General features: G+C 44.0%; 10 protein-coding genes across 10 annotated transcripts; 7 read left to right on the forward strand and 3 right to left on the reverse strand.

Annotated features, from left to right (window-relative positions):
• The first annotated feature begins 30 nt into the window (after positions 1 to 30).
• On the forward strand, positions 31 to 2,055 carry SJAG_02589 (SWI/SNF and RSC complex subunit Ssr1). The gene has a single exon (XM_002173759.2). The coding sequence runs from the start codon at positions 155 to 157 to the stop codon at positions 1,907 to 1,909; it is 1,755 nt and encodes a 584-aa protein (XP_002173795.1). The 5' UTR covers positions 31 to 154; the 3' UTR covers positions 1,910 to 2,055.
• Positions 816 to 4,445, reverse strand: SJAG_02590 (glucosidase). The gene has a single exon (XM_002173760.2). It carries the CDS (start codon positions 4,005 to 4,007, stop codon positions 2,121 to 2,123), a length of 1,887 nt encoding a protein of 628 aa, XP_002173796.1. The 5' UTR covers positions 4,008 to 4,445; the 3' UTR covers positions 816 to 2,120.
• A 436-nt stretch (positions 4,446 to 4,881) lies between these two features.
• Positions 4,882 to 7,674, forward strand: SJAG_02591 (Cullin 1). The gene is made up of 5 exons (XM_002173761.2): positions 4,882 to 4,974; positions 5,026 to 5,112; positions 5,159 to 5,223; positions 5,282 to 5,358; positions 5,407 to 7,674. The coding sequence occupies exons 1-5, from the start codon at positions 4,913 to 4,915 to the stop codon at positions 7,411 to 7,413; spliced, it is 2,298 nt and encodes a 765-aa protein (XP_002173797.2). The 5' UTR covers positions 4,882 to 4,912; the 3' UTR covers positions 7,414 to 7,674.
• Positions 7,675 to 8,115: 441 nt separating this feature from the next.
• SJAG_02592 (CMGC/MAPK/P38 protein kinase Sty1) lies at positions 8,116 to 11,502 on the forward strand. The gene has a single exon (XM_002173762.2). It carries the CDS (start codon positions 8,570 to 8,572, stop codon positions 9,617 to 9,619), a length of 1,050 nt encoding a protein of 349 aa, XP_002173798.1. The 5' UTR covers positions 8,116 to 8,569; the 3' UTR covers positions 9,620 to 11,502.
• SJAG_02593 (pyrimidine 5'-nucleotidase) lies at positions 10,006 to 11,457 on the reverse strand. The gene has a single exon (XM_002173763.2). The coding sequence runs from the start codon at positions 11,320 to 11,322 to the stop codon at positions 10,480 to 10,482; it is 843 nt and encodes a 280-aa protein (XP_002173799.2). The 5' UTR covers positions 11,323 to 11,457; the 3' UTR covers positions 10,006 to 10,479.
• A 230-nt stretch (positions 11,503 to 11,732) lies between the features above and the next one.
• On the forward strand, positions 11,733 to 13,754 carry SJAG_02594 (argonaute binding protein 1). The gene is made up of 5 exons (XM_002173764.2): positions 11,733 to 11,849; positions 11,900 to 11,982; positions 12,023 to 12,040; positions 12,193 to 12,447; positions 12,551 to 13,754. The coding sequence occupies exons 1-5, from the start codon at positions 11,763 to 11,765 to the stop codon at positions 13,461 to 13,463; spliced, it is 1,356 nt and encodes a 451-aa protein (XP_002173800.2). The 5' UTR covers positions 11,733 to 11,762; the 3' UTR covers positions 13,464 to 13,754.
• On the forward strand, positions 13,688 to 16,917 carry SJAG_02595 (GTP binding protein Sey1). Its single transcript, XM_002173765.2, has 4 exons — positions 13,688 to 13,839; positions 13,889 to 13,963; positions 14,277 to 14,362; positions 14,440 to 16,917. The coding sequence occupies exons 1-4, from the start codon at positions 13,698 to 13,700 to the stop codon at positions 16,429 to 16,431; spliced, it is 2,295 nt and encodes a 764-aa protein (XP_002173801.1). The 5' UTR covers positions 13,688 to 13,697; the 3' UTR covers positions 16,432 to 16,917.
• SJAG_02596 (6-phosphofructo-2-kinase) lies at positions 16,856 to 20,054 on the forward strand. The gene is made up of 4 exons (XM_002173766.2): positions 16,856 to 17,657; positions 17,704 to 18,028; positions 18,082 to 18,903; positions 18,959 to 20,054. The coding sequence occupies exons 1-4, from the start codon at positions 17,221 to 17,223 to the stop codon at positions 19,097 to 19,099; spliced, it is 1,725 nt and encodes a 574-aa protein (XP_002173802.1). The 5' UTR covers positions 16,856 to 17,220; the 3' UTR covers positions 19,100 to 20,054.
• On the reverse strand, positions 19,182 to 20,959 carry SJAG_02597 (60S ribosomal protein L18). Its single transcript, XM_002173767.2, has 2 exons — positions 19,891 to 20,959; positions 19,182 to 19,842 (listed from the first exon to the last, which is right to left on the reverse strand). Exons 1-2 carry the CDS (start codon positions 19,891 to 19,893, stop codon positions 19,282 to 19,284), a joined length of 564 nt encoding a protein of 187 aa, XP_002173803.1. The 5' UTR covers positions 19,894 to 20,959; the 3' UTR covers positions 19,182 to 19,281.
• SJAG_02598 (F1-ATPase beta subunit Atp2) lies at positions 20,183 to 22,070 on the forward strand. The gene has a single exon (XM_002173768.2). It carries the CDS (start codon positions 20,267 to 20,269, stop codon positions 21,821 to 21,823), a length of 1,557 nt encoding a protein of 518 aa, XP_002173804.1. The 5' UTR covers positions 20,183 to 20,266; the 3' UTR covers positions 21,824 to 22,070.
• The last annotated feature ends 765 nt before the right edge of the window (positions 22,071 to 22,835 follow it).

Consider the following 22,835-nt stretch of genomic DNA (forward strand, 5'->3'; position numbering starts at 1 on the left):
CACATCCAACACTGTAAATTACAGATTAATAACAATTGCTTAAAATTAGCAAGTCTAATTATATTACCTGTATACAAAACTCTCTTTAAAAACTATTTGATTTGTTATTTTACGATTAGACCATTTTCGTGGGGTTAAAAACAGTTATCATCAAATGGATGTGACGGCAGCAGACGTTGCTATGAAAGAAGAAAGTTTGGAGCCTTCTGTTCATGGGGCTGATTCAGGAACGACGTTAACACCAGAAAGCAATGCAAAGGCAACTCTTTTGCAACAAACTCCGCAATGTGAAATTCCACCATTTGCTCAATGGTTTGACATGAAAACGATTCACGATATCGAAAAAAAGTCATTGCCAGAGTTTTTTGATGGCAAAAATAAGTCGAAAACACCGGTTGTTTATAAAGACTACCGTGATTTTATGATATGTGCTTATCGAATGCAGCCAGACGTGTACTTGACCTTCACTGCTTGTCGACGGAATCTCGCTGGTGATGTGTGCGTTATTCTTCGCGTGCATAGATTTCTTGAACAATGGGGTTTAATTAACTATTCAGTCCGTCCCGAGACGCGACCTTCTAAAATTGCTCCTCCGTATACGGGCCATTTTCAAGTATACGCAGACACACCTCGAGGTCTTGCACCACTGGTCCCCCCTCTTGCACCTAGTATCCCGAAGTCGCAAAGCAAACCTATACAATCAGTTACTGCGAATCGTAAAAATATTTACAACCCAGAAACGAGTAACATTATTAGCGGCACCCACTCATCAACACATGCTACGAATTCCCCAGCTCTTCAACAGACAAAAAATGGTTTAAACGGACCACACAATTCATTGGACTTATCCTGTATAAGCTGTGCAAAAGCTGTTCAAAACACTACACACTATGAAAGTAATACTCCAGATAGATTTCAACTGTGTGCAACCTGTTTTGAAGAGCAAAAATTCCCCAACGGTCTTGGCTTACATAATTTTGTCAAAATTCCCAGTGATAATGAACAACAAGAACACAAATGGACGTCTCAAGAATTACTTTTGCTTTCTGAAGGCATAGAGCTGTACCCTAATGACTGGAAAAAAGTTTCTGAGCATGTTGGCACAAAAAATGCTGATGAATGTATTCTTAAGTTTTTGCAAATTCCACCTTCCGACGCCGAATTACACAAAGCTAAAGATTATGAATATAGAGCCTCTATCGGGTTTATTCAAAAAGAAAATCCAATTGTCTCTCTTGTTTCATTCCTTGCAAAATTAGCGGATCCGTGTTCACTCGCAAAGGACTTAAACATCGACTTGCACAATATTTCTGAACAATTACGGACAGAGTCTGCTAAATTCCCTAAAGAGGAAAACGGCCAAGAGGTCAAACATGAGCTCGAGGGAAGCACACAGGACAGCAGTATGGAAATTGATTCGGAGCAAGCAAATAATGAGGAAACGTCGAGCAAAGTCAAAACTGAAGCGACTGATGAAACTACCGTCGAAAGTGAAAGAGAACAAGCGCAGCCAGAAAAGCCTTCTATTTCCGTGCAAAACGTTCCTCCGGAGAAGGGAGACCTTATGCAGGAGGATAAGAAAACTGAGGTAAACAAAGATGAAGAGCGGAATTCACCAAATGACGCTGGTACGAAAAAGGAAGGAGAAAAGAAAACGTTGTCTTCGGAAGATGAGAAATCAATTATTGAATTGAACCGCAAACTCGTTCAAAAACAAATTGAAAAACTTACCCTACGGTTATCACACTTTGAAAAACTGGAACAACATCTACGCCTTGAATCACAAGAACTCGAAAAAATGCGACAAGACGTGTACTATGAGAAATTGTACATGAGACGTGAACTTTTGAATTCTCGCAGACGACTGGAACAAAATATTCATAATTCAGACGGTGTATTACCGGCGTAAACAATAGTTAACTCTGTATCTGCAAGAGTAAATACTTATAAAACCAAGTAAATTGTAATATATATGAATTGTTCTTATATTAACATAAAAGGTGATGAAACAAAATGTCAATGAGCCTAACCCAAAGATGGTAAAGACAGCTTGTGTGGGATTTGGTATGAAGGTTTTATGAAGTGAGTGGAAAAATGGGTTCAATGATGTTACGGGTGAACTAGCACCCGTCGAGAAGGCTATTCTTGGGTCTCGTGTAACCTGCCATGCTCCAAGAAGTAGCATTCGGGTTTTTGTACGCTTTCGGATGATTCGAAATATACTCTGTAGTAGGATATCCATCCGGATCGCAAGTAATTTGATGATTTGCGTTGTTCGGGTTCTGGTAAATACGAACATAGTCGATGTACATCGTTTCAGGGAAAGTCAAATCGTGCCAATACAAGTACAACCAACTCGATGAAATACCGAAGTTGAGTACAATTGACATAGGCTCCTCACTAATCAATCTGTTTCCAATATTACCGTTCGCACGGACACCCGGTTGTCTTAACGTCCATGTGAATCTCTTACCAACGAAAAAGGAAATGTATGCGTCAACACCGGAGCCAGGTTCATAGTCAAAGCCATATGTCTGGTATATAGTACCATCAGTCCAATTATTGTTCAACTGTGTGACAACGGAGACAGCTTGTTGGAAAGGACCACCAGTGTAACTATTGGGCTGCGTGATAGATTCATTATAAACGGTGATGTAGTCATAATCAGGATAGTAGTACAAGTCAAAAGGAGCAAACTGTCCAGACTGAGAAGCAACAGGGATTGAATGCTTTTCACCATTAATGTAAATATCACCCATGGAACCTTCCAAAGCATCAATTTCAGGAGCACCACGACCAACACCAACATTCGGATGATCTTCTCCACTACAGGTGCAAGAAGGCAAACGCATACCAGGAAGATACGAAATACCATTCGGGTCGGATTGATTGGGAGTAATACCAGCATCACATTCATTGTATGAATATGGCCAAACACCTTCTGAAGTAGCAAGATAACCAGGTCGAGCCAAATTACCAATGGCCCAGATACCAGGCCAAAAACCGACCATTTCAGGCTTACCACCGAGAGAAGCAGAAACTTCAAACACACCACCCTTGAAACAGAGCTTGTTCCAAGACTGCAGCATACCGCTTCGAAGATTGAGGTCATGTTCTGCAAACATATCCATACGTAATCTCAGCGAGCCGTTGGCAGTTGTGACAGCATCAGGGTCATACCATTCATAATCGTTAGTAGCTGCATAATGAATGTCGACAGCTTCCCAAAACTGATCATCACCATCATAAAAGCTGCGGCCGTCATCATTGAACTCATCAGAGAAGACAAGCTGTAACGTTTCACCAGTAAAGGATGTGCGGGTATATGCGTCCAAAGGAGTGGTAGGATCGATAAGGCTGGTGCGAATACCGCTAAGCAAACGGAATTTGTTGCTAGTAAGACTATCGGAAGTACTAGAAAGCAAGCTGTGACCAGTGTAAGTAAGAATTGGTAAGCCGATAAAAAGCATGCCAGTACCAAAAGCAAGGAACGCAAGGAAAAACATTTGCATAACACCCTCACTTCCAGCAAATAATGGTTTTCTAAGAGCTTTACTAGCAACGGGATAGTAAAGGAAGTCGTCCTCCTCTTGATTGTCTTGACTCATAGCAAAGTCATTTTCACGATAAAAAGGACCAGAAAAAGCACTATCCTCTAATCTGTTAATGTTTTCAAGGTCATCCATTGAGGCCTGTCCGTTTGAGAGGCTGTCTGTGCCATTGGTCCCTGGTATGTAGTTAGGATAACGACTCAAATTTCCTCCTTCTGGTGCAATAGAAGTTGGAGAAGAGTACCCGCTAGCTCTGCGGCCACCAAAAGGATGGACTGCTGCAGGCAAGTTGGTAGAAGAAGTTGCTCCACGGAGCAGGCGAGTTGAAGAAGCGTTGGCATTGTTTAAAGATGACATGCTGGCTTCATGCGTGTTGTACAACGACCCAATAGGATTTGTTTGAGAGCTGGAAGGAATAGTTGGGTCTGAGTAGTTTCCGTGGTTGCTATTATACATACTGCTTTACTGGACCTTGTCGGTAAATGGATTAAGTTCTGTACAAAGACAAAAAATAACACAAAATGCTCTGATTAAGTGCTTATTCTCTGTTTTCGTACAAGGACAGCAAGGGTATCACCAATAATAGGTCGCGTTTTTTTTCAGTAAAAACACGTTCCGTCTGTCCTCTCTCCCGTAAGTCTCACAAAACTAAATGTAACACAGTCTGGACAAATGCAAATACGCAGGGGCAATAAATGAACAGCAAAAGAACTCCCTGCTGGAAGAGCACTAACCGTTGGCACAAAAAACAGGTTTGGCTAATGGAGTGTTGCCTCAGGTGTCTGGTGAAACAAGCCTCACTAAAGAAAAATACCCGCGCCTAACAACATAAAAAACCGCACTCAACACAAAAACACAAGAGGTATTGTATGTATGTATAGTTTTGTATTTTTTCACTGTTTTGAATGAAATATTTTTTTAATCTACTTTGTATGTTGCAAAAAGTCACACTCTTTTTTCTTGCTTTTCAATCAGCCAACGATTGAGTACATACAGTTATTTTGTACTGTTCGACAATTCCGAAATCTATATAATGAAATTTGTTTATTTAATACGTCAATTTTCCAAATAAAAAACAAAAAAAAAGATAAACCCGCCTTATCCTACTTCGTTGTTCTTAGGGTATCGCTATATAATCAACTGGTCTCAAAACATTTTTCTTATCACAACGGTTGTCTCTTCAATCACTACGAAACGCATTAGCAAATTGCAGCTTTACTGCTCGCTGACTTTTGGTTCTCTTAATCACCAACTAACCCCCACATCCCACTTGGCAGAGTCCTCCGCCAAGTAGCTACTGTCAGGTAATTAGTAACGAATTCATACCAGGGAAACCTTATAAACCTTATCCATCCACTTTTATGAATTCCAACAATGGTAAAGTTTTGCCAGCTGTGCAAGTCTATGATAATTTAAACGGGAAGTATGTGATACAGAAACGAATGTTTACGTTACAAAGCTAACGGATGTTTAGTTGGCCATTGCTACGCTCTGGCATCGCCCAAATTCTTGAAAAACTTGATGATGGAATGACAATTGCACGATACATGGAGTTATACACGTAAGTTTGTGGGTTTTTTTTGGATTTTCTGTTGCTAACGGATTAGTGCTATTCATAACTACTGTGCTGATGCTTCAAAAACTGTTTCTGCCGACAGTTTTGGAGATCGGAGTACGTATTTAATGCTAAAATGTGTCTCACTGGGATGTTTGCATACTAACATCTTCAGGCGTGAGTGTATTAGGTGAAGCTTTGTATAACAATCTTGTGCTGTACCTCTCAAAATACTTAGAACAGCTGAGACAGGTATGGTCGTTCTCCAATCATCCTGGACGTTTCTGACAAAGCGCTTAGCAACTTCCGTTTTACGACAGTGCAGAAATTGCGCTAGAAGCGTATGCTGCAAGTTGGAAAAAGTACACTACGGCTGCCGGCTTCTTAAATCATCTATTTCGTTACTTGAACCGTTACTGGGTGAAGCTAAAAAACCAATTTACGGAGGCATATGTGTACGATGTGTATACTCTGTGTTTGGTTAGCTGGCAGCAACATATTTTTCAATATGTATCGAAGGACCTATTACAGGACCTTCTCCGTTTATTTACGAAGCTCCGCCATTATGAGCCGGTGGACATGAAGGATGTCAAAATATGTATAGAGTCTATTACGTCGTTGAGTTTCGACAAAACCGACTTGTCAAAACCTACTCTCAAACTGTATAAAGATTTCTTTGAGCGTCAGTTCCTAAGCGCTACCCAAACATTTTACGAGGACGAGGCTGCACGGTTCATTCAGTCGTGCTCAGTCGTAGACTACATGAAAAAGGCGGAAACACGTCTTTCCGAAGAAGAAGAACTTGTCAAGCTATATCTTCATGAGTCAACTTTACAGCCACTTTTAAGGGTTGTTGAGAATACTCTGATTACGTTGCATGCCAGTACCTTACATGAAGCCTTCCCTGGTTTGCTTGAAGATGGCAGACTTGAAGATGTGGTTCGTATGTACCAGTTGCTATCCCGCACTGACAACGGCTTACAACCTCTGCGGGTTGCGTTTGAAATGTGTGTTCGGAAATCTGGTTTGGCTAGTGTGGACAATGTCGTTGCTGCAACCAATCCAGGCGAAGACACGGACCCACATGCTTACTTGCATGCTCTTTTGTCCGTTTATGAACGGTACAGAAAAATCGTCACTTCTGCGTTTAATGGTGACTCGGAGTTTACCAAATACTTGGATAATGCTTGTCGCGAGTTTATTAATCGAAACGCTGTGTGCAAGACCTCCTCATCCCGTTCTCCCGAATTGCTAGCTCGATATACTGATGCTGTTTTGCGACGGAACAGTAAGACTGGCGACACTGAGGACATTGAACAGGTTCTCTCCTCCGTAATGATTGTGTTCCGTTACGTTGAGGATAAAGATGTCTTCCAAAAGTTTTATGCAAAATTCCTAGCAAAGCGTTTGGTAAACGGCACCTCGACTTCGGAAGACAGCGAATCGAGTATGCTTTCGAAATTGAAGGAGGCCTGTGGTTTTGAATACACTAATAAGCTGCAGCGAATGATACAGGACATCGGCTTGTCATCGGATCTTACTGATGCTTTCCACGCTCAACAGCCGTCAAAATTGTCTCCCATTGATTTTAATATCCTTGTCCTCAGTACATCTTCATGGCCGCTTTCTTCGTCTTCAACAACCTTTCGGTTACCTAACGAGCTTGCTGAGCTACATGATGCCTTTCAAAACTTCTACCAGAACAAGCATAGCGGCCGTAAGCTGAACTGGCTGATGCACTTGTCCAAGGGCGAGATGAAGGCAAAGTTTGGTGACTCGTCCTCCACTACCTATATTCTACAAGTTTCCACATACCAGATGGGAGTGTTACTGTTATACAACGCGGCTGATTCCTACACATTTGCAGAGCTGCAACAAAACACGGAGCTTTCAGCAACTTATTTGAGTGGCATTCTGCGTATCTTTTTACGTGCAAAAATTTTGGTCCAGCAAGGAAACAACAAGCTTGATGACCCGTCGACCGTGTTTGCTTTGAACCGCCAGTTTCGTTCGCGCCGCATTCGTCTTCCCCTTAATTTACCTATCAAAACGGAGCAAAAGCAGGAGTCCGCTGAAACACAAAAAACTATCAAAGAGGACAGAAAACTGCTACTGCAGTCTGCAATTGTGCGTATCATGAAGGCACGAAAGACGCTGAAACACGTTGTGCTTGTGAAAGAAACCATTGATCAAATCAAGTCTCGCTTCAAGCCCGAGGTTGCTGACATTAAGCGTTGCATCGATATCCTCATCGAAAAAGAGTACTTGGAAAGACAAGGTCGGGACGAGTATGTTTACCTGGCTTAAAAAGTCCATGTGTTCGTCTACAACCGCATCTCGTCACGGCTACGATGTGCCAACCAGCGCTCTTTCCTACTTTTGGTTTCTTAACCTTACAAAGTGTGCACGCGTTTTCGGAGGAAGAGCATATTAAAATAAAATAGAACTCCAGTCTCCTTCTGTTTAACTTGAGGAAGATGATATTTTTAAAGTTTGTAATATATACATGACATGTTTATCTAATTTTCTACCAGTAGTCAAAATGGAAGATCAATCTAGTTTTAGACACTTGACAAGTAGAAGAGGACAGGGATACAATCGGGCTGATGTTGTTACGCGGAATTTTGCTGGAGACGCTCGCCATAACATATGTAATTTCAGCAGCTGCAGATCTACACAAGTCACTCTCCGTTTGAGCACCTCTTCTTCCCCTATCGTACCCATCCATCACATTGCAACCGCTCAGCAACCTTTCAGCTACATACCACCACACTCTACGTCACACCTAACCCCGCTCCAACGTTAATCAACTTTTTGGTGGAGCATTTTTTGGCAATCATATGTATTGGTTTCAACAAGGATCGACATGGACAACAATTGGATGAAGTAAATAACGTCATATTTCAGCCATTTAGTAATAACTTTAACTACATGTGGGGTCAACGATAAAATTCCCATAACGTTCACAAAGACCCCGCTGGATAAGCAATCTTCCTTCTTTACCCAATCTCCGTCAAACATTACCGTTGGAGTTGCTCACCGGGAGACTGAGGAATTAGGAATTCTCACAATTAAGCAGTGGTCGAGTTTATCTTCTACCATCTCTCAAGTGTCCGATCGAAGCGACAATCGATAATCCGTGGCTGAAAGTAGTTGGTCTCTTAAAAGTTCACTTCAAAATTCTACAGCGTGTATTCCACCTAATAACTGCTATTACGCTGTGTAATTTTATACTGCTCGATTTTCTAATAAAAGGGTCTCGTTTGACGCGTCTTTAAGATATAGAGGTTTCACGACAAATAACTCACTCTTTCGTACCAAAGACAAAAACAAAAACCAGGTCTTACGAAAGACACTTGTTACCGAATCACGATACATTTCACGATAAATCTGTCTTTTTCTTTTATTTTTCTTTACACGCTGAGTCGTTTACTTTCTCGTTCTTCTACAAGATTCATTCACCATGGCTGAATTTGTTCGTACACAGATTTTTGGAACGTGCTTCGAAATCACGACACGTTACACAGACTTGCAACCCATTGGCATGGGCGCGTTCGGTCTTGTATGTTCTGCTCGCGACCAACTGACAGGACAAAATGTCGCTGTGAAAAAAATCATGAAGCCATTCAGTACGCCTGTGCTGGCAAAGCGAACATACCGTGAACTGAAGTTGCTGAAACATCTTCGTCACGAGAATATCATCAGTCTAAGTGACATTTTCATTTCTCCGTTCGAGGATATCTACTTTGTCACTGAATTACTAGGTACAGATCTGCATCGTCTTCTGACGTCCAGGCCTCTTGAGACCCAGTTTATCCAATACTTCCTGTACCAGATTCTGCGGGGACTGAAGTACGTCCACAGTGCTGGTGTTATTCACCGCGACCTCAAACCTAGTAATATTCTCATCAACGAGAACTGTGATCTAAAAATCTGCGACTTCGGTCTCGCTCGTATTCAAGATCCACAGATGACGGGATATGTTTCCACTCGTTACTACCGTGCTCCGGAAATCATGCTCACATGGCAAAAGTACAATGTCGAAGTCGATATCTGGAGTGCTGGTTGTATTTTCGCCGAGATGCTGGAAGGAAAGCCACTGTTTCCTGGTCGTGACCATGTAAACCAGTTTTCCATTATTACTGAACTCCTTGGAACTCCGCCGGACGAAGTAATCGAGACGATCTGCAGCAAGAATACATTGCGCTTTGTCCAGTCTCTCCCTAAACGCGAGAAAGTTCCCTTTTCGGAACGGTTTAAAAATGCCGATCCCGCAGCGGTAGACCTTTTAGAAAAAATGCTAGTCTTCGATCCTCGCAAGCGCATCAGTGCTGCCGACGCCCTCGCTCACGAGTACCTTGCTCCGTATCATGATCCTACGGACGAGCCTGTTGCAGAGGAGGTGTTTGACTGGTCCTTCCAGGACAATGATTTGCCTGTTGAAACTTGGAAGGTTATGATGTATTCAGAAATTCTTTCTTTTCATAATGTGGATAGTGAGGTGCAAGCATAAGACACTTGTTTGTCATCACCATCACCATTGTCCTTTTAATATATTGTTTCAAGGATGCTTGCTAGCGTGACGATATTCAGTGATCCCAGCTATGCACCACATTATCTCATGTTAGGCCACAAACTTTCAAGGCAAGTTTGCTCGGCTTTTGTTCGGGACCGGCTATTACGTTTTCTATTTTATATCTTTTCTACGATTAACTGTTGTCTTATGTAAATGGTCCTAGCCAGCATAGCGCTTCCCCTTCGCTTTTGTGTGAGAAGCAGCAACGGCCTAATTCTCGTCCATGTGTTCCCGCCGCACAAACATGCCGCAGCAATCACTTTTTCTCGCCCGACGCCGCACTGTGTATTGTACCTGATACATGACAAGAAAAAAAAAGAAAAATTTACTCTATGCTATTGAACAATCTAACAGAACAAGAGTTGAAAGGATCGTCATACATGTTCGTGGAAATGCACGGGGAAACAAGCAGGGTGGGTAAAACACTTCTGATGAGCACAAGCGCACGTATTTGTGCATCCATGCAACACTCAGGAGAAGCGTGAACGTTAAAAGGGATCATTAAGATAAGACCGTGAGAGCGGCATGGAGTGAGGAAAACGGCTTAAACACTCATACCTTTCATCAGAGGAAGGTCCATAGCTGGTATGGCATGCTTCAAACGGCAAAAAAATTCATCATGGAACAGTACAATACAGCGAGAACAAGCCAGAGGGAAACCCAAGACCCAGCAACCTCGACTGGCGGTGTTGGACCGATTTCGTCGGTGCTTCCTCGTCTGACCCAGTCAGCCGCAAAAAGCTATATTCTCGTAAAGAATGAAAAAGGAGGAACAAGAGAGGTGTCGGCGACACCCGTTAACAACGAGCAGAAACCGTCTTCTCGGAAACACCGGTGTTTACGCCAGCCGTAGTAGTTCTGTTGGCAGCGACACCAGACGATGCTTGGCCAACAGTGCTTATGCAGTCCCCACCACTCGCAATAGCGTTCTCTGAGGTTGTGTTTGCTGATTTGCCGCAGCCGGCAGCAGACTCCAGGGACTTGACCAAGCCCTCAAACTCGTGGATGTCACGAATAACGTGAGTGCCGGCCATGGGCTCTGGCAAGGGGTCATCTCTGTCCACCAAGTGAACACAGACAGGCCATCCAAAGTTCTTGGCACCGTTAATGTTTCCGTACGAGTCGTCAACGAACAGACATTCGTCCTTGGACAACACACCAGCCTCGACCATTACTCTCTCAAACATCTGAGGCATCGGTTTCGCCACGATGCTTTCAGTGTTATAGTCGCAATATGTAAGTCCTTCAAAACAGTCATCGACGCCAAGAAGTTTCAGAACACGCTGAGCATGGACCTTGTACGCATTGGTGAACACCCACAAACGGTACCGGGAGCGCAATCTCATCAGCATGTTTCTAAGTTCCACGTCGGGCTTGATTACCGTTTCCAGTGGCAGAGATTGATCCACCCGCTGGTCATAGTCCACGGCATCGATTTTGTGATGGAGCACGAGACCTCGAATGGCGATACCGTAGTGTCGGTAGTACACGTCCCTCAACCGTTCGGCCTCCTCTGCCGGGATACCAAGTTTGTCAGAAAAGTACTCTCGAATACGATCAGCCATCATATCGTGGATCTGGTACGACTTGGGGTACAGACAGTTGTCCAGGTCGAAGAAAATCGTCTTTCTCAAATTCATGTTTGCTTGCTACGTGTAAGTGGAAAACAAAGCAGTCAGTGCCAGGTGGTGCGGGTCGGCAATATATATATATATGTGTCTGGCAGATAGGAAGCTATAAGGGATTGTAACGAAATAGAAGGTGGCTTCTTGGGTCGGAGACTCGGCGATGGCCACCAAATGCCTGCCGGGGGATGGCGGACTACGATAGTGGGTTTGGTGGGATGTGGTGAATAAAGGGGTGCGCGCTGTGGTTCATTAAAGTCGGTTGACGAGGGTTTACGAAACCTACTGCGATACTTTGTGTTGCGTAGTCTACAATAACAGGGTACGTTGGAGTTTTGCACAGTGCATTAGACTGCACTATTTCCGTTTGAGCAGGTCGGCTGGACCGCGGTTCAATAGGTTGTGGTGCTGCATGCATGGACATTGGTGCTGCGTGTGCGCCTGCAACTATCCCGATGGAACTGGATGAGGCAGAACGTTTGGAGCAAAAGCGCAGAAAGCGCAGACAAAACGCGAAAAACAAAAGAAAGAGACGGAAGAATGTGAGTAGCACAGATTGCACGCGTTGGTTGCATGCTGACAACGTGCACAGGAATTCTCTGGCTGGGAGGTCGACTTTGTCGAACCCGAACTGACTCCGGACGAGGTCAAGGAAAACACGGCACTCTACGACAGGTAAGCCCTTCTCGCAGCATCAGCTCTGCTAATCTCGCAGCAAGCTGCCACTCATCGTGTATGTTATTATTAAGAAAGAGAACCGGTTCGAGGCCGCGGTAATCCCGGAACGAACACGCTGCGCAGCGGTATGCTGGTTCTGTGCAGCGCGTTATCCGTCCCTAAACGACAATGATGTCATCATAAACTAACACGCGACCGCGATTCTAGTCGCATGGAAAGATTCATTCAGCGCTATCGTCTTCGGCGAAAATGGAGCGACCCGGTGAGACTCCGACTGTTCAGCATGTACCTGGCGTTCGGAGGAATCGCGACTGGCCAGAAGCAGTTCACCGGTGGCATTGACATCGACAACGCCGAGGATGCTGCGGAAATTGCGACACAGTCGGCCGTCGACTTTATTGACGATGAGCGCATGGAGAACGTCGAAGACGTTGATTTTCTGTGGGTCGTCCGCACTTTCTTGTACGTCATATCTCCTTTCCGCGGACCTTCCGCGGAAGATCTCTGTGCGGGATCGACACTACCCCGCAAACGTTCGAAGCACGTGTACTGACGAACCATGCAGATCATCGTACTTGCAGCGGTGTGCCGGTATAGTTGAAGAAGCCCATTTGGCTCTGGCGGCACAGCTGATCCGCAACTTTTTACGCAGTCTGCTGCACAATAATGTCGCTCCAGAGTTTGCGGACAACATCCGCGAAGCCTGCGAGCTGTGTGTGCGTGCAGAAGTGGAGCTGGTGAGTTGCAAGCGGCTTTCCGTGGCACTTCCGGGTCGATTGCAGAATGCGCTCCGGGCAATCTACACCGAGCGTGGGCTTTGGGACCCTCAGGAACGTGAGAGCTCCATGTTCAATTACTCTGGATCCGCCGCATCCGTCACAGAGTCAACCATGACGGATGCCGAAACCGTTGCTCCTTCTTCGTCTTTCACAGCTACGGATTCCCCCACAATTACCTCCACCTCAGAAACGGCGGCAGCCGTTCCTGAGGTGGAGAACATGTGGGAGGAAGATGTGAATACGCCAGCAACGGAGCCGACAGCGATGTCTTCGGCAACGGTTTCGCTACACGCGGACGCAGTCAGGCGCTTTACGACGGAGCAAGCAATTGAGTACGTTACGAACGTTCTAGGTCCCACAGCCCTTGGAGGGAACATTGTGGACTCTGAAGATCTACTCGTTCGGTTGGAGTCGGTTCGGCCCTGGACGAATAGGGTAGCGATGCCAACTTCTGGACCTGGCGAAGTCCCAGAGCAGTTGGTAGAGGCGAGTCTTCGTGTGTCGGATCCGCCAGGAAGCCTGTATCCTCAGCAGACAAAGCGGACACAATTTGTCGTTCTTTTCGAGAATAGCCTTTTGACGAATGTACGAATTGGCACCTACCTCGAAGCCACATTTAAATTTTTGGACAATGGACTCGTCATACTCGATAGCACAATGTCTGTCATGCCAACTTTCTACGAGGAGTATGACGATTAAGCGTTTGGTCTAACTAACACAACCTTCTTTTCGTGCTTGGCTCTCCAATTCTATTATATGTATGCCCCCCCTCCTTATCCCTCCACTTCTTGCTGTTCCCCCCCGCATCCCACATTGCCCACTCGCCATCTGCAAGCCCCATGTGCCCCCACCGTCCCCACATCGTGCGGTCCACCCGTCAGCCGGACGCCTTCCAGTTCGGTCGAAGTGCTGTAATTTCCCGTCCTCCCCAACATGCAGCAATCTGCGCAGTTGATTACTGAAAACAAGGAATTCAACGAGGACTTTCCTCGGTTCTTGAAGGATGTCGGCCTAGACAATGTTGGTTTTGATTACCATGTTGTTGCCGTTCTTGGCTCTCAATCCACTGGCAAAAGTTCGTTTTCAATTCCGTTCATCAAGTTTTTTTTGCTAATTCTGGGTAGGCACTTTGTTAAATAAGCTGTTTGGAACACAGTTCTCTACTATGGACACCGTTCGTCGGCAGCAAACAACAAAGGGTAAGTTTCTGACAGCACTGAGTGGGATAAACGAGAAACGAGAAGGGCTGCAAGAAACAAGTTATATCGGTCTGCATACAATCATTGGACGAGACGACGGACTGTCAGGTTCTATGAACGGTCCTTGACGAAATGCGATTTGTTGGAATTCGAGCTTTGCATTGATCAGCCTGGTATCCAGTGAACTTGTACATTGTCCTATCTGGTTACAAGAAGGTGACCTGGATAATACTGTAATGCTACACATGCAGCATCTCCTATTCTTCCCTGTTCAGCAGTGCAAAGGTCTGAAAGTATGATACTAATGCTATAGGCATATGGGTTTCAAGAGGAAAAGATTCATCCATTCTCATTATGGACGTTGAGGGCACAGACGGTCGTGAGCGTGGAGACGATCAGGTACGATTGCGAGCGTTCCCTAGCGAAGGGTGATGCGTGTGCAACGTCGATTATTCAGTTTAGCTAATTCGCCGTAGGACTTTGAACGCAAGTCTGCTCTCTTCTCCATCGCAACGAGTGAGGTAATTATCGTTAACATGTGGGAGAACCAAATTGGTCTATACCAAGGATCCAACATGACGCTGTTGAAGACGGTCTTTGAAGTCAATCTTCAACTGTTTCACGAAAACATCGAACGTTCACGGTTGCAATTCGTAATCCGTGACTTTCTGGGCAGTACTTCGCTCGATAACCTTTCAGAAACATTAATGACCGATCTGAATCGGACGTGGGCTTCGATCAGCAAGCCCGAAGGTCTCGAGAACTCTGTCATTACTGATTTTTTCGACGTTGACTTCTCAGCCCTGCCGCACAAGGTTTTGTGTGCTGAAGCATTCGATGAAGAAACTGACAAGCTGCGTGAACAATTCCTTGATGAAAAAAATCCAAAGTATCTGTTCAAGCCCTGCTACCATAAACGGATTCCTGCTGATGGCTTCCCTCTTTACACGCAGGGTATCTGGCAACTTATCCAAAACAACCGTGATCTCGACCTTCCTACACAGCAACAATTGTTGGCTCAATATCGTTGCGATGAGTTTATCGCTGAAGCCATGGTCTCGTTTGACGAGCAATGCGAGGAACTTCTTACATTCTTAAAAACACACCAATCGATTGAAAACCTTCTGCAACGTTTGGAAGCTATTCAAACTTCAACGTTTTCCATCTTTGATGAGAATGCACGTCGTTATCAAAGTGAGGTGTATACAAAAAAGCGTCAAGAATTGGATCGTATGATGAAGACGCGACTTGCGGTTCCCATCCAGCGTTACTTAGCTGCAATCCATAAGGAACTTGTCGCTGGTTTTCCAGAGCGAATTGCGACTCTTGTTAAAGATGCCTGCTTCAAGGATGTTGCCCGCGTCACCGTGTCTGAAATGGTTTCTGTCATGCATTCCGAGGCTGCGGCCTTGCAAAAGGAGGGTTTTGTTTGTGATGCGGAACAGACGGTCGAGACCTTGAGAGTGGAGCTATTGCAGCTAGTCCGAAGCATGCGTGAGGAACGTCTCGCACAGATTTCAGCAAAGCTCATGGTCCAATTCGAACAGGAGTTTGCTGATGCTATTGATGTCTCCTTTCATCATTTGACAAAAGACATTTGGGACAACATTATGCACAAATTTGATGAGTTGCGTGAAAAAGTGCTCGATGAAATGCTCCGCTCATTAAATGAGTACATCGATGATGAAATGGACGAAGACGCGGAGCTCTTGCGTACTAAACACATGTTTAAGCTGAAAAGAAGTACATGGCTTGTGCTTCGTAGAACCCTTGAAAATGAAACAGCTGAGCCTATTTTGCAACAACGTTTGCGTACTCACTTTGAGGACAGTTTTCGTTACGACAGCCGTGGCATTCCTAAAATGTGGAAGAAGTCTGACATTTTGGAAAATGATTTCAATAAGAGTCTGCAGGATACTCTTCAGTTGATTGATGTTCTTGCAATCGTTCGTCTGAAAGATGGCAGTGTCCCGACAGTTGATGTTCCTTTGGCTGAAGAAGGTGAGGACACAGCTTCCAACTTGGAGGCTGATACTTTCTTTACATTCCTCAACCGCAAGAAGAAAGCGAATATTCACGTTTCTGTGAAACGGGCTGCTGATCTCGTATTTTTGGATTGCAAGCGTTCTATCATTAGCACAGCTACTCGGGTACCGGGTTACTTCTGGGCTTTGTTGGCAGTCTTGGGCTGGAATGAGTTTGTTTCTGTTCTCAAGAACCCTGTGCTTTTGACTCTTCTATTAATTGTTGTCTCTTTTCTGTTTATTCTTGTTCAAACGGGTCTTGCTGGGCCCGTGAAAGCCTTTGCTGAACGCAGTGTCAGGAACGCAGTAAATTCAATGGGAGAAAAATTGGCCGAGAAGTTAGACGACTATCGATCGACTTCGCCTGCATCAGAGACGACTTCTGGTCGAGTTATCTCTGCTGAAAATAGTTCGGTTGATGAGAAGGTGAGCACCACTCCTTAGTTACAAATTTTATGAAAGTGCAAAACCGCCTTAATTTCGCATCATTAATGCTGTTCTCTAATCGGCTTTTTTGGCCAATCTAATGATTCTAGCAACGTTTCTGTTAACACAAGCTTATGCTTGACGAAGTCGTCGAAGAACGGGAAAGTAAACCTCTGTATTCCTGTATTCACTTTCGTTTCCCTTCACTACCATTGGTATTCAATCTCCTCTGCGTCACAGATGCTTAGCATCAGGCACTCTCCTCCCGTGTTTTTGTCTGTATTATGATAACCTAAATCACTTATGTTTGTAGGAAGACAGTAACATTCATGTATATTTCAGGTGCTAGTCTATTGTTGAAAAAATATTAAATGAAAATGATTGACTTGCAATTCGATGTCGGAGAAATACGTATTTTGAATGCGCTTTGTATCGTACGAAAACTTTACTACTACGTGCCCCTGTTTTGACTAAATAACTGAGAATGAATTATGTCTTGGTGTTTTCGGCTACTAAGCTGCTTCGCTAGTCCGTCCGTAACTTTTCCTTGCTTTCGCTACAAGGAGGTCTATGTGTTAAGTGTGACATACAGCTATTATCCGTCCAAATAATTACGCGGCTATTTTTACTTCATTCCGCTCTTTACAACTCTTTCGTTTGGATTCATATTCATATACCTTGTGTTGTCCTTCTCTTCGCAGTGAGAAACATATCGTGATACATAAGTCAAGGAGTGTAACGAAGAAAAAGGCATCGACTTTTAATAGACTTTTTGGACCTTTTTTTATATACACACGAGAAAGTTAAATGGAAGATGCTCCAATTTCGCCTAAAGAATGTCTTAAAAAAGGCGAGACCTCTAAAGCAGCTGAATCGGAGCGACGCAAAAAAGAGAACATTCCTCTGAACGAGGAAAGACCAGATTTAAACCGGATACGGACAGACTATAGAATTTGGTTACAGAAGCAAAAGGAGAATTATGGAGATCTGGCCGTTTTCGGAGACGATGATGAATTGAATGAGGAAGGTGGGAAACCAACAGCGTCTTCTGAGTATTCACATGAAATCGAAGGCAAGGTACCGAAGCACAGGGCTCGCAGAGAAACTACTATAGACATTCCTGGACTTACTATGTCTATACAGCCTGGATCAGAAATTAAACAAATGACCTATAATGTGAAAGCAAAACTCGCTATCATCCTTGTAGGATTGCCGGCACGAGGAAAATCATACATTGGGAAAAAGTATGTTTGGCGGCGTGAATGATTCAGTATGCTAACACGATTACAGACTTCAAAAATACTATAACTGGCTACGATACAGTTGCAAGATTTTTAATGTCGGAAATCGTCGCAGACAAGAGGGACAGAAGAAATACAGTATGGATGCTTCATTCTTTGACCCAAACAACCCTGAAGCTAAGCAGTTTCGTGAGGAACTTGCCAAGTCGTGTTTAGAGGAAATGCTGCATTGGTTGCAACACGAGAATGGCGTTGTAGGAATTCTCGACGCAACGAATTCAACTTTCTCGAGAAGGAAATTACTTGTGGACCGTATCTCCCAAATTGATAGTATCCGGATACTTTTTGTTGAAAGCATCTGCACAGATGAGAAGGTTCGTCGTGACATACAATTTGCAGCATCTTGGTTACTAACTCTGTTGTTTAGCTTATTGAAGAAAACATCCGACTTAAAATATACGGACCTGACTACAAGGGAACAAACAAGGAGGAAGCATTGGGCGATTTCAGGAAACGTGTCGCACTGTATGAGAAAACTTATGAAACGCTGGGTGAGCAAGATGAACGACTAGACAAACTCCAATATGTGAAGCTCATCAACGTTGGCAAAAAAGTGGTGACTCACAACGTTACGGGCTTTCTGGCTGGGCAGGCCGTCTGCTTTATGCTAAACCTGAATCTGCAGCGTCGTCAAATATGGTTTACTCGGCACGGCGAATCCAGCGATTCACTTGGGGGTATCATTGGCGGATATTCATCATTGACGACAGCTGGTCTTGAATACGCGCAAAGTTTGACAAGGTTTATTAACGAACAACGACTTTTGTGGTTGAGTCAACGGTCGGAGCGCATATCGCAAAAGCATTTGCGGTTTAGGGAAGGTGATGAAGTGTCGTTCAGTGTTTGGTCCTCAATGCGACGACGCGGCATCGAAATGACACAATTCTTCGACCCTAATTATTACGATGTAAAAGCCATTCGCATGCTTGATGAAATGAACACCGGGCAGTTTGAGAACTTGACTATTGAGCAGTTCCTAAGTGCGTTTCCTGAGAATCCTGATAGTCCAGCAGCATCCAAGCTCCTGTACCGGTTTTCGGGGCATGGCGGAGAAAGTTACTTGGATGTCATTCATCGTTTGCATGCAGTCATACTGGAACTTGAACGCCTTCCCGGTAATGTACTGATAGTTGCGCATCGGGTTGTTTCGAGCATTCTTATGACTTATTTTATGAACTACAGCCAACAGGTATGTCTACTCAACTCTCTATGGAAGAATGTCATGAACTAACTTTTTATGGTAGGAAATGTTTAATGTTGGGCTACCGCTCCATTCACTATACTGCATTGAATTGGGAACATACGACGTAATTTGCTCTATTTACCAATATAATGCGGACTCTAGGAAATTCACCAAAGTGAAGGAACAACATGTACCGTTTTAACGCACTCTCTACCCGTTTGTCGGGACGTTGACCAAAATAGCCCACCCTCGAGCCAAACAGTATCTTAATGAACAAGCATCCTACAACTACCAACCATATTTTCCACCCACACCACACGATGAAAACCGCTATATAACGCTCTGTCATTAAGAGACTTGTCAGACGTGTATTCGCTATCGTTTTTATACCTTGAAAGCACGGGACTTTCTGCGACCACGAGCTCTCTCGAACTTACGTCCCTTGGAGCGGACGAAAGGAGCCATGTGCTTGTGGGGACCGAAACCGAAGTGACGGTAAGCCTCACGAGCGTGCTTCTTACCGCGGAGAAGGAGAGTGTTGGCACCAGTGGGAGAGCGAAGGGCCAATTGGTCCAAAGTCAAGCACTCACCGCCAGCCTTCAAGATGCGAGCACGAGCAGACTTGGAGAAGCGAAGAGCGGCAATAGAAAGCTTAGGAAGGCTCAAGAGACGCTCATCATCAGTGATGGTACCGACAACGACAACAGTCTTGCCTTGGTGCTTAGAGCTGGCACGGTTAACGTTGGCAGCAATTTTAGACACGGAGATGGGAGGACGGTTCGTCTTAGATTGGAAAAGACGCTTCAAAACAGCCTTGTTGAAGCGAGAGTCGGTACGACGAGCCAAGAAGCGATACAACTTCACGAGAAGCTTCAAGTACACGTTCTCAGACGCAGGCTTGGTGCGCTGAGACTTCTTAACGTGATGTCTCTTAATGTCAATTCCCTAAACAACCATTAGTTTCATGAAATAACTGGTGGTGAACTCGCTTACCATTTCGACCCTGGTCAAAAGTGGATGCGTTGTGTCGACAAGGTCAACTTGAAATGTGACTGCGAATCTCGGACAAGGTCAAAGAGTTGGGGAAGAATGAAGAATTCCTAGCGCATAAATCTATAATAAATACATAAATTAATAAAATAGTATTGTAATAGTCGTTTCAGTGTATAATTTGGTATTTTTGTTCTGTTTTCTCTGACGTCGTCGAACTGTAAGCTTGAAGTGAATTGACGAGCAACCTACCATCTCCACATAACATTTCTGAACGAAGTTATATTTATATAGCCGGAATCATTAGTGTACTGTTGATCACGCGTATACGTTTACGTCGTTCGTTTTTCGTCCACGTTAATTCGCCTGTTCCGGTACCATGTTTCGAAGGCATGTGTTGAGCAGTTTTCGACAGCTTACAGGCTTGAATGGCGTACTCCATTCAGTAAAACGTGTCGGTCTGCGTTCAGTGGTCCCGCAGTTGGCCCGGTTTGCTTCGACCGAGTCTTTAAAAAAAGCAGGTACAATTAAACAAGTCATTGGTGCTGTTGTTGATTGTCAGTTTGATGATGCTCAGGCGTTACCCACAATTTTGAACGCATTAGAGACTAAACTTCCTGATGGAAGACGTTTAGTGCTTGAGGTTGCTCAACATATGGGTGAAAATACTGTACGTACTATTGCTATGGATGGTACAGAGGGTCTTGTCCGTGGCTCTAAAGTTATCGATACGGGTGCACCTATTGCCGTGCCGGTCGGTCCAGGCACGTTAGGCCGTATTATGAATGTTATTGGTGAGCCTATCGATGAACGGGGTCCAATTAAGGCTGCAAAGTATTCCCCAATCCACGCTGAAGCTCCGTCTTTTGAGGAACAATCAACTTCTCCGGAGATTCTTGAAACCGGTATCAAGGTTGTGGACTTATTGGCACCGTACGCTCGTGGTGGTAAAATTGGTCTCTTCGGCGGTGCTGGTGTGGGCAAGACCGTGTTCATTCAGGAATTGATTAACAATATCGCGAAAGCTCATGGCGGTTACTCTGTTTTCACGGGTGTTGGTGAACGTACTCGTGAAGGTAATGACCTGTACCGTGAAATGCAAGAAACCGGTGTTATCAAGCTTGATGGAGAATCCAAAGCTGCACTTGTGTTCGGACAAATGAATGAGCCTCCAGGAGCTCGTGCCCGTGTTGCTCTTACTGGATTGACGGTTGCGGAATACTTCCGTGATGTCGAGGGACAGGATGTTTTGTTGTTCATCGATAACATTTTCCGTTTCACTCAAGCTGGTTCAGAGGTGTCTGCTTTGTTGGGTCGTATTCCCTCTGCGGTAGGTTACCAACCAACTTTGGCTACTGACATGGGTGCCATGCAAGAGCGCATTACGACAACCAAAAAGGGTTCCATTACTTCCGTGCAAGCAGTCTATGTTCCTGCTGATGATTTAACGGATCCCGCACCTGCCACCACTTTTGCACACTTGGATGCCACTACTGTGTTGTCTCGTAGCATATCTGAAATGGGTATTTATCCGGCTGTTGATCCCTTGGACTCAAAATCACGAATGATGGATCCCAGAATCGTTGGTGAGGAACATTACAACCTTGCAAGTAGTGTTCAGCGGATGCTTCAGGAGTATAAATCTTTGCAAGACATTATCGCTATTCTTGGTATGGACGAGCTATCTGAAGCGGACAAGTTGACTGTTGAACGGGCTCGTAAGGTTCAACGTTTCCTATCACAGCCATTTGCTGTCGCAGAAGTCTTCACTGGTTTGGAGGGTCGTTTTGTGCCTGTAAAAGAAACTATTCGTTCTTTCAAAGAAATTCTCGAGGGCAAGCATGACGATTTACCTGAAGCTGCCTTTTACATGGTTGGAAGTATCGATGACGCAAGAAAGAAAGCAGAACAAATTGCTAGTTCTGTAACCGATTAGCTTGGATGAATGATGGGCTGGAAGTCCTTTTTATGAATTATTATGTCCATTTTCTTTTGAAAGGACATTATGTCTACGGTTTGGTTTAGAGATCGGTAATGTTTGCAGTGTACCTTGTTCAATCGTAAATAAACTTTACGTTTCAAACGTGTTGATTCTGGAGTTATTTGTATAATTGGTGAGATAATGTTTAGGTTAAACATTCAGCTTCGGACATTGTTAGCTTGTGAATTGTCTTTGCTTCGTGTTCCTAGTTTTTGAGCACGACTTCGCATATCTGGCGAAATAGTATCATTGAGATTAGTTTTAGTAAAAGTCATGTATTTAGTTATAATAGCTGAACGTTATGACTCATAAATTGCCATCAAGTCAAGGAATTTATCATTTCAAAAATGCCAATAAAATACTAGAATGTATTTTATTTAAAGAAAAAAATAAAAAAATAAAAAGAATTGAAACTTACAAGGAGTAAAATATTGAGAACAAGCTTTGTACGGTATCACACGAGAATTGAGAACAATAAACACACTTAAAACATCGCAAATAATATTTTCAATAGGAATACTCAACTAAACACGGGTCGGACGACAAACCATAGCTATGCAGTAACTATTGTTTCAATGTGAATAGAGACGCATTGACATCAACGTTTTAGAATAAAGGCTCTCTAACACGTCGATGCGAAAAAGACCCTCGGACGTTGTCATCTAGCCATTGGGCTTATGCCATGGACTCCATGTACTTTTGGAATCTTGTGATTCCTTAATAATCAATTACAATTAGACAATTAATATAAATACTTGCAAGTTCAATTGCTAAAAGCCATTAAACACTTACAAGCTTATTCAGCAGTTAACTCATTACTTCCATTTCGCATTTCACTATTAAGGTTCAGTTAAGCGAACCTTGTTAACAAACTGAGTGAATGGTTTCAATCACCGTTTGAAGTTAATTAAGAATTAATCTCTTGAACCAAAAACAATTTGGCCATTGCTCCGCAACACAGTGTGAT

This window comes from Schizosaccharomyces japonicus, assembly GCF_000149845.2.
Source record: "Schizosaccharomyces japonicus yFS275 unplaced genomic scaffold supercont5.1, whole genome shotgun sequence".
In the NCBI taxonomy this organism is placed as follows: domain Eukaryota; kingdom Fungi; phylum Ascomycota; class Schizosaccharomycetes; order Schizosaccharomycetales; family Schizosaccharomycetaceae; genus Schizosaccharomyces; species Schizosaccharomyces japonicus.